The sequence below is a fragment of the Lissotriton helveticus genome, chromosome 7 (genome assembly GCF_964261635.1).
Source record: "Lissotriton helveticus chromosome 7, aLisHel1.1, whole genome shotgun sequence".
Taxonomy (NCBI): Eukaryota; Metazoa; Chordata; class Amphibia; order Caudata; family Salamandridae; genus Lissotriton; species Lissotriton helveticus.
Window position 1 is genome coordinate 1,567,713,087 of NC_136068.1, and position 15,838 is coordinate 1,567,728,924.

A 15,838-nucleotide genomic window follows, 5' to 3' on the forward strand; every position below is an offset into this window, starting at 1 on the left:
ATAAGGGTGCCTAGCAGTGGGGCTGGCTGAAGCCAAACAAGCTCCCCTGACCTCCAGCTCACACGAAAAGACGTCAAGATTTGTATACAAATGCAAGATGTATGCGACGGTCCAAGGGCGTGTCTGTAAAGACAGTACCCTCCTCCACCCGCGCCCGAGTCTCTTCTGGCAAGGGGGCACCTCGGGGTTACGATTCCTGGTCTATCTCACCACCCCAAGTAGCCATCACACCACAGGCAGCTTGCGGTCCTAGAGACAGGACCATATCCGCAAGTAAGGAAAACAAAACATTTTATCTTGGCGCAGGAGTAATCCATCGGCGACTGCAACCTTTAAACTCTATGGGTCTACGGCAGTGTTACTCAGCGGCCTCTCCCTAACCCTGCCAGAACCCCAATAAAAGCTACAAAGCAGACTTCCACCGGTCTGCCGATCCGACCCACAACTCTGAAAACGGTTGTACAATGAACGAATCCTAAAGTCGTCCACAGTTCCCCCACTGGGAAACGATTACATTAAAAATACTAAAGCCAAGCATAAGAATTACGGCAACAAAACTCCTGGCTAGCCCTTAAACTTGGCAGCGCACAGAGTCACATCTGCAAAGTCACAAACTCGTTCCAAAGGAATGTAAAACTGCTGCTTTAGTAGCACAAGGGGAACCTTTGGATGCACAAGAGCAAATTCAGAGACCAGACTTCTCTATCTCAGGAAACAGCTGGAAAGCAGAGATGCTTTTAACTAACCTAAACCAGCTCTCAATAACCAATATACCACCGATCCACAAACTACAGCACAGACGGAGAAAACAACTGGATTGTTTCCTATTGTGTCCAATGGCTAATTAATCAGAAATTAGCATAAAGCAGACTGTTTTCCACCATGGAACGAGAGAATGCTTCCTTAGCCATAACAGAGCCACATAAAAGATCCTAGTGCTTACCGGGCACACCTCAATGCAATCACATTTAGCCAACTTTTATTTCTGGCTCAGTTCAATGCATACGTGACAGATGATCATATGCCTTTCTGATAGCCACCTGAAATTTGCCCTAAAAAGGATAACTCAATTTAGTGACAAGTATATCAGCTCAAGATTTAAATAATTGGTAAATGAAATAGTTTGGCCCTGGAGAAGTGGCAACACTACAGTTATAGTCTTAAAACACGTGTTGGCTTCGTAGGTCTTGTTTTTAGATTGAAATAAAGCGATGTAATAACGAAAATTCTTATTTGAACTTCATTATTTGTCTTGTAAGTTTTTTTTGGGGGGGCATAAAGAAAAAACAGAATACTGAATCAATTTGATTTTGAACCTCCTTACCTTCTTTGGAAATTGATAAAAACCCGTTGATAGCCTTAATCACTGCTGGGGCCGGGGCAATATGCAAGTGTCCAAGCATCAAGAATGACCCCATTCCTTCCTATATCACACTGTATAGAGCTCAGGTGAAGTCTGGTGCTGGCTCAATGAGACTACAGCTGTCTCATCTATACAGGTTTCCCAAAAGAGGTACTCACGAGTCAAGAGACACCGGAAGCAAGCTGCCAATGAGCGTCTTCACATTAAGGAACAGGATCACATCAAGACGGTCCCTGGAGCCCTCCACTGGTTCAAAGTGTAGTTGTGCACAAGGCATATCAGAAAAAACAAGAGCAAAGGTACCAGTACCACACGGAGCAGCACCATTGACACACGAACCAAGAATCTCCATTCAGCATCTTCTCACCTGTTCCGGGAACAACCTTTCCATCAGCTAAGCGTGGTGGTCCTTATGGAGAACTACACGGCCTCAAACTCTATACCCACATAGGAGTAAAACCTTGCTGAATAAATGTCAAGAAGCTCCTAAATTCAGATCTCTTCAGAGAATCATTCTACTGAAGGACTGACTCTGAACAGCTTATGAAGAATGTCAGATGGGAGAAATCCCAGCATTTATGTTGATCCAACTAAATTTGCAAATGTACCACCATGCTACTGCCCTGAGTGCTAAGAGGTTTATAGTGGCGTACGTTTCTGTTGTAAGACTCCTACTTACCAAAAAGACCAAAACACGATTTAAATGCAGAAATACAGCTTTATATGTATATACAAAGACACACACACATAACGCTTTATTCTAGTCGAAAATATACAATATGCTAGAATATTTATATATACATGCCCATGTGAAATTTGCAGTATATAAATTAGACCAGGCCTTAAGTGGAGTTACCTCTAGCCAAATAGCATCTAGCAGGGGTTAAATATTGCCACCTGGTTGTGCTTTACTTTCCCTGACTGCGGTGCCTATTAAGCTGTTGGGAGTTACAGATAACATGTACCTATTGGGTGGTGCCGAGGTGGGTACCCTAACACTGAGCAATGGGGTGGGGGTTTTGATGCTGCATTGGATGTTTGCAGTGTTGGCTTTTTTTCGTTCTTTGTTTTTGGGTTCTCGGTTCGCATAATGCACCCTGGCATTAATCCAGTGAGCTCAAGACTTGTGTTTCCATGGGGGAATTGTACTGTCGTCTGTATTGTTTTATTGCCAATGTTGTATTGTTTTATGTGCTGAAAATGCAAGTAAAAATAAGGTGCGGTGGAAGAGAAGGGGCAAAAAAGTAGCGAGTCACCCTTCGACCTGTTAACTGAGGGCACTGATGGGAAAAATATGCACTTGCAGAGTTTGGGCCTTCAGAAAACATCTGCACGTCCCAAAGTTGCCTCGAAGGCCTTGTCACCCGATTCCAGAAGCATCACCAAAAGACAGGCGATAAAAACAGTAAGCAATGTCAAAACACAGAGAACGTAACGTCCCTTGTTACAAAGAGCATATTTCCACAGTCCACTACAAAGACCAGGAGCATATTTCCACAGTCCACTACAAAGACCAGGAGTATATTTCCACAGTCCCGCGCTCCTTCCACCAGCTGCGCTCGGAATAATCGTCTCCTCCTGCCGACAGGTGTCGGGGCTGCTGATTGGCCCACGGATTGCAGGTGCGACTAGGCTCCCAAACCGGACCGGGGACTTTGAAGCCGTGAAATGTCCCAGGCCCCCTCCAGAAGCGTTGTGCGTATGCCGTTTCACTGTACACTGGACAGCCAATAGGATTGGGGGATCGTTACCTTGTACTGCTAGAAAAATGCTGAGCTCCAGAAGCGCGCCCTCGCCTGGAGCACTGTGGGTCATTGCAACGGAGGAAGGACTAGCGCCAGCCTCAATTGCGAGAACTCGCTTTTTTTTTTTTTTTTTTAGATCAGTGCACCTAAACACTTACCAACATCACCGAACTATTCATCCGCTTCCTAAAATCGATTTTTACCACTGCGACTAAAGTAGGCCAAGGTGGTTCCTACAGGGTCTCCCTGGGTCTGTAGGGGCAGAAATGGTGTCCAGGGAAATTTCCACAAGACAGGAGCTCAGGGTAGGAAAGTTCTGTTCGGCAACTTCAGGCAACAGCCGAGCAGAGGCCTCTCCCCCACCCACAAAAAGCAAAAAAAGCCAAAGTTTCCACAAAACATATTTTTACATAATCTGTATATATTTCAAATGTATTTACCCACTGTATATTAACAATAATCATAGTTTGAGTGCATGGCATGCATACCAGCAGGGATCACCTTGTGTGCTCCCCAAAATATGTAAGAAAATAAAAGGAAAAAAACCTCTCGTTATTAACATAGTTATAAAAATATATAAAATATCTGGTGCATTCCACAGTCATTTTAGCTGATGTGACCAGGCTTCATATTCCATTTGGAAACACTGTCCATTCTCGAAAGAAGCAGCAACACATTTCTAGGTGCTCACTGGCTCATGTTGGTCATGGGGGGGGGGGGGGGGTGATTTTGGGAGGCACCATTTAAATCTTCAATATGGTGGAATATTCACAAGGCCTATTCAGGCTTTGCCCGAAAGTCCCAGGGCTCACATCACCCGCAAAAATAATCTCCTCCCCTGCGGAAATTAACTACCGTTCTCCCTCTAGGCCTTAACATGCTCTGAAGTTCAAATACCTCCTTTAGATTGGGGTGCATCCAATGGTGGGTGGAGGGGGGGCGGGGAGGGAAGATCTCTGAAGAGGACTCATGGAGGGCTAACTTTCTGGTGCTTTTCAAACTAGTTCTGCTGAGTTCAATTACAGCCCACCTCCCTTTACTACCCAGAACTGGTAATCGAAGGTGCAGTCTAGAACATCTTCTCGCATGCCATCCAAACAGAATCCAAACTTTCTTTATCCCCACAAAATAGTTATTTTAAATGTACATCTGTTTAAAGGAGTTCTTCGCACACACAGTTCAGCAGGTTTCGGACCCTTGCCTCCCTCCTGCTGACTGCCTCCCTCTCTCCATTATGATCCGACTGGGACGATGTGAGAGTGTGCTAAATGAGTAAAAAATAAAATTCACAGGAAGATGGCAGCATGGGAAGATGGCGATCTTCACAACCCTACAAGCCGATTTCATCATCAGAGTCATCATCAAATGTATAGCCTTGCCCAATCTCTTCATCATCATCTTCTCCATGGCCACTGCCACTCCCGACAACATGATCCCGCCCAGGGTCGTCTGTGATGCCCTCATACACAGAACGCTTCTCTTCCTCACTGTCCCCCTCGTAGAAGGAGGGGTTTTTCTCCAGAGTCCCAGATGTCGAGCTGGTTGGAGAATCCATGACTCTGTCAATAATCAGAGGGGGTGTCAGGCCATTCTGGACAGCTGGAGGTTCTGTGGTAGCACAAGGGGCAGGTGACAGCGTAGTGCCTTTTGAAAAATCAACCTCTTCATTGGTTAACTTGAAGCCAAAGTCATACTGGTTGTCAATGGCGCTCCAGCCTCCTACGGGGACACCCTTGTCCATCACTCCAAGTACATCGTCCATGATAGATGGGCCCAGATCCAGATGAAAGGACAAGATGGACTCTGCGTGCTTCATGCCAGAGTCACTGCTTGCTGACAGCCAGTCGATGTGCTCCACCTCTCCCCTACTCGTATTCATGCTCCAGGCCTCAGAGGTGTCCCCTTTGGGTGACCCACAGTTGACTGGGCTAGAGGTCCAGCTACCTGTCCCAGACTCAATCCCAGAGGACTGTGAGAGTTGGCTGAGAGAGCCTGCAGAGCCCACCTTAATGTTCTGGAAACTCCGATCCTCTGCAACCGGTCTTGGTGCCCCATTTTCCTTGGGTGAAGATGGAACCTCAGAATGTTGAGCAGGCCCGTGGTTGCTAAGGAAGGAGGTGTCACCAAACGCATCACCTCCCCTGCCAACATGCATGGTGTGTCTAAAGTCATTGAGAGGGGCACTGATCGTCGGGCGCTCAATGCGGGAACCCTTCTTTCCAGACTGCTTGAGGATCGGCATCTTGGCCCACAACCTGGAAGAGAAACATTCACATTAAGTACAATGAACTGGAACAATACTATCACATTCTGGTGCAGGGGAGCAATACGAATAAAAGCTAAGCAGTTCTGGCATGTCAGCTACTGGAGGCTTTATCTTGAAAGCCTTTACAGTCACATTCACAGATTCTTACCATAGTCTGTGCTAAATACCATTTATAGCTTTAAGGATTTTAGGCATACTTCTAATACCAAAGCTCTGACGTGCTTCAAGGCACATGAGTAATGCAATGATGGGGTACGAGTTGGGCAGACCGGGATAAAAGTGATGCAGATGTAAGACCACCACTTAAAATGACAAGCACAAGTTCACCATAACCTGCTCTCTAGTTGAGGTGGCACCTAGATAGAACAATCATGATCACCTCGCAGTGTGCCCCTGTACCTTCTCCCACACACTAAACACCCTGCCATCAATACTTTAAAAATCCTTCTTTTAATATAAAAGACTGGATGAGGGTAATTTGACAATCTCTTGCTCACAACTTCTTCCCGCCTGTGAACCGAAGTCTTCACCCACTCACCACACTAAGGACATTAAAAATGTCTTTAATTCAGGTTAGTAATAATTGGCTTGCTCAAGCGTCTTTCGAGGTGAACGTCTTCAGCAGTGAACATAAATGAAGAACTATTTAGAAAGGGGAAGGAAGCTGGGGGAATAAGGAAGAAACACGCAGCTACAGAAAATTGAAAGTCCACTTTGCCCGGAGTCCCAAATACGAGAGGTAAATGACTTTGTGTGTGCATCGAGGATCATTGACGGAAATGTGTGGTAAACAGATTACCTACAGTACTGTGGGCAAGCTGGTGGAGATAGATTTTTCACATTTAAGCCAAATAAGTTAGGCTACTTCATACTGCAATGACAATTACAACAGTGTGTCCGGAGCCAGATAAGTGAATGGTATTCGAGCTTGACATCGGTTCCTTCTGGTGGGTGATAGCTGCGTGGGAAACGTGGATGAGAGACTGAGGCACCATGAAAGGCATATAACCCACCCAAACAGAAAGAGCAAGTTAAGATCTTATAGGGAGAGCTCAGAGGTGAACAATGGAAGGCGGCAAGTCAACGAGTTCTCCTGATGCTATTAACCAGTAGTCTTCAAACTGTGGGTCGTGAAGGGGTGTCAGCGGGTGCAAGGCTCCGGCAAAGAAGAGCATTTAGTCTATCCCGGAAGAATGCACACAATCATCACACTGAAAGAAACAGCGAGGCTCTGCAATGGGCTCTCAGTAATATATTTGATCATTCATGTCCTGGCTGGGAGTAGATCAATGGAGGACCTTCAGATTACCACTGACGCTTCATTCCTTCAATTCCAAACAATCATTGGCATAGACAGCCAATGCAAGAGCTATTGGCTTAGCCTATGTATTAGCCATGTTGTACACCAACGTGGCTGTTATTCAGCACAGCTAAAAGTTAGTGGGGTAAAAGATAAAAGGTGTGGACTGTTATGGAGTGGGGTAGAGAGACATGGAGTGGTGTAGAGTTGAGTAGCCGTAGTGTGGAATGATGTATACTAAAGTGCAGTGGCATAGAGTGCGGTGGTGTAGAGTGGTACAGAGAGCAGTTGTGCAGAGTAGAATTGAGTGGTGTAGAGTGCAGTGGCATAGAGCGAAGAGGCATAGAGCGCAGTAGAGTGTCATAGTGTGCAATGACGGAATGTTGCGGAGTAGAGTTCAGTGGAGTAGAATGCATTGGTTTTGAGTAAAGTGGTGTTGAGTACCTTGTGGCAGAGTGTAGTGGTTTAGAGGAGAGTGGCGTAGAGAGTAGAGTTTAGAGGGAAGTCACAAAGAGCAGAATGGTGTACACTGGAGTGGTGTAGAGAGGATTGGATTTTAGTGAAGTGGTGCAGAGGGCATTGGCATAGAGTACAGTGATGCACAGTAAAATACAGTGGCGCGGAGTACAGAGGCAGAGTACATGGTTGTGGAGTTGTGCACAGTAGAGTACAGTGGTAAAGAGTGCAGAGTACATTAGAGTAGTGTAGAGTGGATTGGCATAGAGCACAGGCGTGGAGTGGTACAGAGTACAGTGCACTGGCACAGAGTGCAGTGTTGCAGAGTAGAGTGGCACAGAGTGGAGTGGTGCATAGTAAGGTAGTGTGGTGTAGAGTGCACTGGCAGAGTATAGAGGGATAGGGTAACAGTAGAGTGAAGTGGTGCAGTGCAGGGTAGTCCAGAGGGAGTGGGATAAAGTAAAGTATGCATGGTGTGGTAGACTACAGCCATTACAGACAAAACATATTTAATTGAAATGAAAATTACATTTGCCCAGCCATACAGTTTACTGATAAAAGTATACAGCGCACACACAATGTGCGGAAATGCCATCACTTAGAGTATCGATTTGTTTTCATCGCATTAAAATATTTGTTTCTACCACACTTCAGAATTACCAAAACATGTTTTATTGGTTTGAAAAACCTGCACAGTTCACTTCCAGACATTTAAAATGTGTTGTGTGCTAGAAAATAGTTAACAATGTACAGCCTTCCTCAAGCATACCAGCATTACCCTCGTGTAAAACCTTTCACTTTAAAGTCAGCGAAAGAAAAGCAAAAACCAACCCCCCTCCCTTACAAGACACAGCCTGATATTTGACCTCTGTCTTTTAATGCACAGCAAATATGACACAATTAGAACTAGATTTAAAGGCCAATTTACAGAAATCGAGCACTGGTGGAATACAGTAAAAAGGGTCCAACTCAAGCTGGATAGCCTAAAAAAAAGCATTTGCAATGCAACAGGCATTTTCGAAATTTGTACCTATTGGTATTGCAAAATGACAATGATTTTATGTATGTGCACTTTGTACTTATAGTGGTTGCTTGCAGGTTTTCAAAACACAGAAATACAAGCATTTGCAATGCAATAGGTCTCGCATTTGTTAAAGTTAGAGCAGTTGACTTTGAAAATTACAGTGTTTTTTACTTTTGTTTTTTATTTGCAGTGTCATAAATATATTTGCATAGCACAATTGCTATTGGTATGAAAAAGCAAAAGTAAAAAACATTGTCATTTTTAACGCCAACAGCTCTAACTTTAAGAAATGCGAGAACTATTGCATTGCAAATGCTTGTAGAAAGCTACTGATAGGAAGAAGAGAAACAGGAGTAGGCTTAATGTGTAAGGCAAAAACCGGGAGATGAGAGGGTTATAAGAGAATGAGAGAAAGGCGGCTAGGGAAAAGAACGACGGGTAAAGAAGATAGTGAGGAGTAGAGACAAGGGAAAAGAGGAGGGCTACAACCATAGGAGAGGCAGCGCAGTGTGTGATGTAGAGGCGGGGATGGAGTAAGGGAGGGTGGGAGTTGTCCCAATATAGAACCAGACCTAGAAAGAAACAAAATATGACCTACAGAAAGACAGAAGAACCACAACGTTCACTGAAGGAGCAGTGTGAGGCACTCTGGGACAGATCAAAGTACTGAAAGTTCCGATTGTACCACCCAAAGAGAAATCCAAAAAGACACACAAAAAGAGACAGATGAGGAACCACAAATAGAGAGAGTCACCACAACGTCCACTAAGGGAGCAGCAGGGGACATCTTGAGACTGACATTGTAAGACTAAGAGACCAACAAGAGACACTATGTGAGAGACACAGAGATAAACACAAAAAGAGACAGACTGTGATGTAAAGACAAAGCCACCGCAACATCCACTAAAGGAGTGGCACGCTCCCGCAAGTTAGTTCCCCACTGAAAGTAGGCTGCTTTCACGAGAGCACCCTGCAGGCCACCCCGGGGGTCCTAGCAGTGAGGGCCCGGGGCCCTGCTCCGTGATGTCAGACTCAGAGCCGTGCATTTAGTGCACTGCCTGTGTGCGGCCTGTGTCCACCATATGTCCACCTGGGAAAGCCGTGCGCACCACACACACTCTGAGGTGTGCTTTAGCATTGTCACACTGCAGCGCAAGCAGCGCCGGCCAGTGTCCCGACCTTCATATTGAATTGTGCTTTTGGTAGGCATGGCAACTTATAATTTGTAGAGGATGGGGTCGTGGCTGGCGGGATTTTTTTCAGTAAAAAAAGCTGACAACTTCGGCATTTGAGGCGAAAAACACGCACTTCTCTTATGGGTTAACTTGTGGGCGTGGGGATCCTGTATTTTGACAACTGCGTATTTTATATATCATTGTCTACAACTTGTGTTTGTAAAGTGCCCAACCAGCCATTCTTTGGCAACGTTGGCGCTACATCTAATGTCTACAAATAAAGTAGACACAAGGGCAATAAGGGCGGACTCTGTTCTGTAGAAACCGCCAGCTAATCGTGCCCTGCAAGAAACACCTCAGTGCCAACGAGGGTGTTATTGGTGTCCTCGTACAAGAGCTTGCTTTACTAGGCACGTCGGCCCCTCGCCTTGGGCGAAGAACAATCACTCAGAAAGGTGGGGTGAATACCCACGCTGTCCAAAGACCCCCCTACATTTACCCTTACATTCTGAAAGGCAATACCCTCCGATGTGTGCCCACACCTGACCCGTAAAGAACATATCCTGTCTCTCGGATGCACTTTGTGCACGTGGGCACTTTAAGGCCCCTCGCTGTCTATCTGCTTTGCCTGCATCTGAGGGCGAGTCGGCTCGCAAGCTCCGAGCCATGGACTTGACCGGCGAGCACGTGAGACCTTCACACGCGTACGCACGGTCACCCATAAATCAGGCTTGCCGCGTGCTCGGCTGTTTACCTAGCATTGCACTTGCACGGCGGACCGACCTGTGTTCATCATTATGCTTTGAATCTGTAGTACAGCATCTCAGCACGTGGTCAAGCATGCATCCGTGCCCACCTAGAAACGGCGTTAGAGATGCTGTAGAGAAACTACGCATAAACTTGTCTACTGGCAGTCTCATTAAACGGAAGTTTAAACCGCTCAATTTGGGAATAAAGTAAACCTCAAAGGTAGATCAAAGACTCCACATTTCATCTTCCATCGATGCCAAGCGTGCGTCCGTGCTGAGCGGTGCACGCAGCGCCCCTCGGTCAGTGATCAGAGGACACGTGTGAGGCGCTGAGGTGGTCCGTCTGTCCGCAGGCATCCTCCGGTGAACGCTCCCAAGTTTCAAAGCCCCTGCGGGCACGGCTCGGCGTGAAGTCTCTTCTGCCCGCTGCCAGCCTGGTGAACTCACCCCCGTCCACAAGCGAAGGTCACAAGACCGCTGACACTACAAACAGGCAGAGTCCACCCAGCCCGCACGGGACAGGAAAGACCCGCAGGAACTGGGGGCAAAGACACGTCCCGGCAGAAAAGAACTGAAAGGGAATAAAAGTAGCGGATCGAGAAAATGGCCATCCGGCTGCAGCAGCCCGGGAGGATGTGGAGTTATTCAGAGGCGAGAGTTGCAAAGTGTGCAGCGGCCAGAGTTAGGGAGTGAGGGGCAGCGGTACCTGCAGGGGGCTCCTTGGAGGGACCAGACTGTCACAAGCCCCCCGATCAATAACCCCCCATGTACTTACAAGAATCCTGGGCCGGGCAGCCCGTCCAGGAGCCCCCTCCTCTGCCTGGAAGAAGCGCTGGTCTCTCCTCGCAGCCTGCGGTGAGGCTCACCTGGCCCAAGCCTGCGCCCCCAGGAACAGCGCCCACAACAATCCCCGGCTCCAGAGAGGATGCGCTGAGCGGCCGCCGGTGCACAGGAGGGGAGCCGCGCCGTCTCTCTCCGCCGCCGCCAGTGCCCGAGTCAAAGTCAGCCCAGCGGTCCTGGAAGCATCCAGGAAGGAAGTGACAGAAGACGGATGGGAAGGGGGCGCTCAGAGCCCGGACAGCATGGCGTGCAGGGACGCTAGCTGGCTGCCTGCTGCTGCTGCTGAGAGATGCTGCTGGCTGGTGCTGCCTCCGCTTCCCCCTGCCTGCCTCCTCTCGTCTCCTCCTCGCTCCTGTCTCCCACACTCCCGGACTGCACAGCCTCGCCTCCTCTTCTTCCTCCTCCTCCACTGCCGGAGCAATCCTCGGCTCCACTCTTGAGAGGAAAGGGGGCGGGCCCGGCAGCCCCGAGGAGTTTAATAAAACAAACATATACCGCGCCTTCCTTACCTCCGCGGCCCCGGCGAGATTGATAAATTGCTCCACTCCACTCCTTTAATTATGGATATGGTATGCAGAATAAATCATGAGCATCAGCACCTCAATCAAGCCTTCTTAAATTATAATTGCGTCTGGGCGAATCAATCTTTTCATTTCTGACATTTGGCTAATTTTAGTTCTTTTTCGCTGGTAATGGCATGCCAGGCGCAGCCCTAATGACAATTCTCTTTCGGGCGGCTTGTGAATAACAGTTGAAAAGCGGTGCTCTGCAGGGCAGCACCTACTTCCGGTTTGGCCGGCAATGCTTCCGGGTCGCCGCAGGCAGCGCGGCGGCCCGCCCTGCACGGGGAAGGGAGGCAGCTTTCGAGGAGGACAGCACCTGGCTGCGAGCGCGTTCTCGTGCGCGTGGCCTTAACAAATCGGCGCGCGCGGCCAGTGCTGTCCTCCTGGGAAGCTGAGCCGTTAACAATAAGGTCTCTGGCGAGAGCGAGCTTCGCTCGCTTCTAGCCGAGACCTAAAAAAGCAGTCATTTACAATGCCAATAGCTCAAAATCTCTTAAATGACCTATTGCATTGCAAATGGTTATGTCTGCACGGTGTCTTGTGAAGCAAGACAGGAAGCAGGAATCGAGTGGAGGGAGGGGGTGGGGAGCAGGGAGGGCACGCTGTTCCTCTACACTGGCCTCTGCTTTCAAGACATGTGAGGAGAAGAGAACACCACAATGTTTTTTAGGCAGAGCCATGGCAGCGCATGCGCTGCTCTGCCAGGCATGCTGTATTGTATGGACTTGGAAGCCCCACCCACTCTCCAGCTATATTTGTCATTGGCTTGTGTCATTGTCCTTCGTAAAAGCTGGCTTCTGATTCATTAATAGGCTTATTAATCCCTCCTTAGTACCGCCTTGTCTTCATTTGCAACCTTCCACGAGGACAAGTCCTTGTACTTCGGTTGTTACACGGTACGTGTAAGCACTATTTTCTTTAATGAGTTTCTCCTACTGCAGGCAGAGCATGCTTTTCCTGCAACATTCAGTGCACCATGAGCCCTCAAATGCTTTTTTTGGTAAAAGCGCCCCATACCGCGCTGTCACTTTAATAGCAACCGTGGACCTTTCTTTAGAAACGCTTGTCTAAAGGAAGGGGTGTGGCCTCAACGTCAAATCGCAGCATAGGGCGTTTGGAAACAGCAAGCATTTGCAATGCAATAGGTCTTGCATTTTAGAAACTTTGACCTATTAGTATTGTAAATGATAATGCTTTTTAATATTGCAGGTTTTTTAAACACATAAATAAAAGGCATTGTCATTTACAATGTCATTTCGGTCAAAATCTCGCAATTGCTAGACCTATTGCACTGCAAATGCTTGTACTCTGAGAACAGAATCCGAGCACAGACAGCACTGGGGAGGGGCAAATGGAGCAAAGAGGCGTGGGAGGGATATACCTGTAGAAACAGAGGAGCAAGCATTGGCAAAGTCAGCAGGTCAAGCAGGCACATTCTAAAATGTTTATGCATGGCGCCCAACTTGCTGTTAATGCTCAAAGTTTAGTGTGGCACCAGGTGGAGGAGGCGATGAGGACCAGTCAGCAGAGTGGAAAAGCGGGTGCTGTGCTACAACCTAAAGCCCGTGTTGATAAAAAAAAAAAAAAAAAACACAACCAGACAAGCAGCTCTGTTTAAATAAAAGATGGGTCATTGTTTATTTAGTTTCCCGGTCAGCCATGATTACATGAGGCGTTGCAAACTGTAAATTTAAAAAACACCAATAGTAATGGACAACAGTACAAGTATAAAAGCGGGTGCCTGCTAAAATATTGAGCTTTGCACCACTGTTGTTGTCAATGATAAAAGTTTAGTGGGACGGCAATGAGGAGCAAGCGTGTTGCGCTGCCCCCAAAAAAAAAATACACAAAAGCAGCGCAGACGCAATAGGCATTTAACAAAATTATGTAGATGAAAAAGGTGCAAAGTGGCAGCTATTGGTAATAAAAATGTAAAAGCAGCGCCGTGCTGAAACCATGGCAGGAACCCTTGCTGGAAAGCAAGTTGCGACTACAAAGTGGAAAATCATTAAAGAAAATAGTGCTCACAGACTGTAGATAAAACAGACCGTGTACCACCAAAAGTAAAACGTCCAGTTCTCATGGGAGGTTAAAAATGTAGACAAGGCGGTACTAAGGAGAGACTTCTAAGCCTATTCATGAATCAAAAGCAACCATATACAATGGCCAGTAACAGGAGCCAATTGAAAAAATGGGCGGAGCTTCAAGTCCATACCTGAATGCAGAATGCCTCACAGAGCAGCGCATGCGCTGCCCAGGCTTGACTGAAAAATAGAGCCAGCAAATAGGAGTTACACACCACAAAACCAATGGTAAGCAATGGGTGGAATGCATCAACTGTGAAGCTTTCCGAATGTCCCCAAAATGTTGTTAGGCTTCGGCATAAAAAAAGGACTATTCTTTTAAAAAAGCACTTCTTCCAACTCGCAGCTTAAAGAGGCACTCTGGTGAAAAGAAAGACATTTAGCTCACTTCACCCAATCCTACATCACCAAACTATCATCACTAAAAGGGATTCAAGAAATACTCTTTGATAAAGTCGGATTGGATTTCAGGGCATATTCTGGAATCATTTACAGGAAGGCCCTTTCAAAGGCAGCCCCGCCATACATCAAAGAGGGACCATGAGGCAAAGAGAATGTATTGCTTAAACGAGCATCCAGTTTTACTCATTATTGCACCCCTTAGAAGAAAGTCCCTTCTCAGTAAAGGCGTCATTAGGGTTATCACGTTGGCATGCAGGCTGCTTCAGTGTGGCCAATTTCTAAGAGCTGCAGAATTAAAATTAGACAAGAAAAGATGGGATATACCCAAGGAAAGGGGCAGCATGTTACTTCCGCCGTTATCCAAGCAGCATCAATTTATGTTATCGGTATACTGTTACTCTTGTGGCACGGGATATGGGCTTGGTTTGATAGGCCTACCAAAGAACAAACTCCAACATAGGTTTCGGCAAATCCACAATAACTATGCTTGACAAAAAAAAAAATCTTTAAAATAATTTGAAGTAGATTTGCATTTAATGAACATTGTAAAAAAAAAAAAAAAAAAAAAAAAAAATTGACAAACCCAGCCCTTCCTGGAATGGTTTTCGTGCAAAGTACTGCCTTAAAGACCCTGCTTTCTCATGAATACAGCCTTCGATGGGCCTGTTTTCTGTTTGAGAGCCATGAGGACCTGTCTGGGATGCGCAACAATGGAAGCCAACATGTGCAGAACATAAATTGAGCACAGGCATGTGGTAAAAGGCTAGGTAGGGCTCTCACACACTGTGTCCCCTACAGGTAGCTTTTTCTCAAAGGCTAGGTAGCACTTACGTAGGACCAGTCATGCGTAAAGCTCAACGCTGGACGTGGAGTCGACCCTGACGGAAATACCAGTAACAAACAGATATTTTGGGAGATTAAGATTGAAAAAGCACAGCGGACACAGACTGGAAGTAGAACGTTCAGGTTTGATTTACCTTTCATGGAAAAAAATGTTAATTAAAACAATGGGGAATGACGAGGGCCACTTGCATTATGCAAGTTTTGGGCGGCACTGATTATCGAATAATTATGGAGTCACTGCATTTGCCACAAAATTTGACAGACAGGTGTCATATTTGTCAAAAAATGTGATTTGAGCCATGGATGAAAATACTTCCGCTTCAGAATTTCGATCGCTTTAATGCATAACTTAACCATTGCTGCTTAATCTTAGTAGCCATGGTAATCGCCGACAATGAAGTTTCTGAAGAGTTATTCGCGGGTTGTAGTCATGATGATGAAACCCAGGTTTGAGAGGGAACTATGGAATATTGACCATATTTCATAATTCCATGTGAAGTATCCGTTTTTTATGTCCGTATAATAAAAGCATCCAAACATGTCCAGTGTTCAAAAGAACGGCACGTTAGCAGGTTAATTAAAAATACCATTTTACATCCGAGTTGTTCGAAAGGACACCCACGATAACCATTTGTTACTGGTATTCTCGTTAGGGGTCATGGCTGGTCCATCCCGAGTGCTAACTAGCCTTTCTGAGAGGTTGGCTGTAGGGGGCACAGAGCGTGAAAGCTCTACCCGTCGAAAGGACCCCCAAGTGAACATATTGGCATCTCTGGGTTCAGGTGACATTCACAAACTAGAGAGCCTCTGGCCTCGTGGTTTATGACATCAGCACCCCTGAATGTCAAACTGGACCATATAATGCAGTTACCCATTGTGCATAGTCCAGCTCACATACAGTATTTACCAATACACGGTCGGCAAAGGCGGAGGTCTCACCTACATGGACACGCACAGCTGCGCCAGATAAAGATCACAACAACCATTACACCTACAACCAGCCAAGACTATTGGCTTTGTCAATGGTA

General features: G+C 46.6%; 1 protein-coding gene across 3 annotated transcripts in view; it reads right to left on the bottom strand.

Annotated features, from left to right (window-relative positions):
• Positions 1-2,061: 2,061 nt before the first annotated feature.
• CDC42EP5 (CDC42 effector protein 5) overlaps positions 2,062-15,838 on the bottom strand; it is a 96,578-nt gene continuing 82,801 nt past the window's right edge. For all 3 annotated transcript variants that reach the window (XM_078655071.1, XM_078655072.1, XM_078655073.1), the window contains exon 2: positions 2,062-5,363. In XM_078655071.1, the coding sequence (XP_078511197.1) occupies positions 4,439-5,350 (912 nt within the window). In that variant the 5' untranslated portion in view covers positions 5,351-5,363 and the 3' untranslated portion in view covers positions 2,062-4,438. The remainder of the gene's footprint in view (positions 5,364-15,838) is intronic.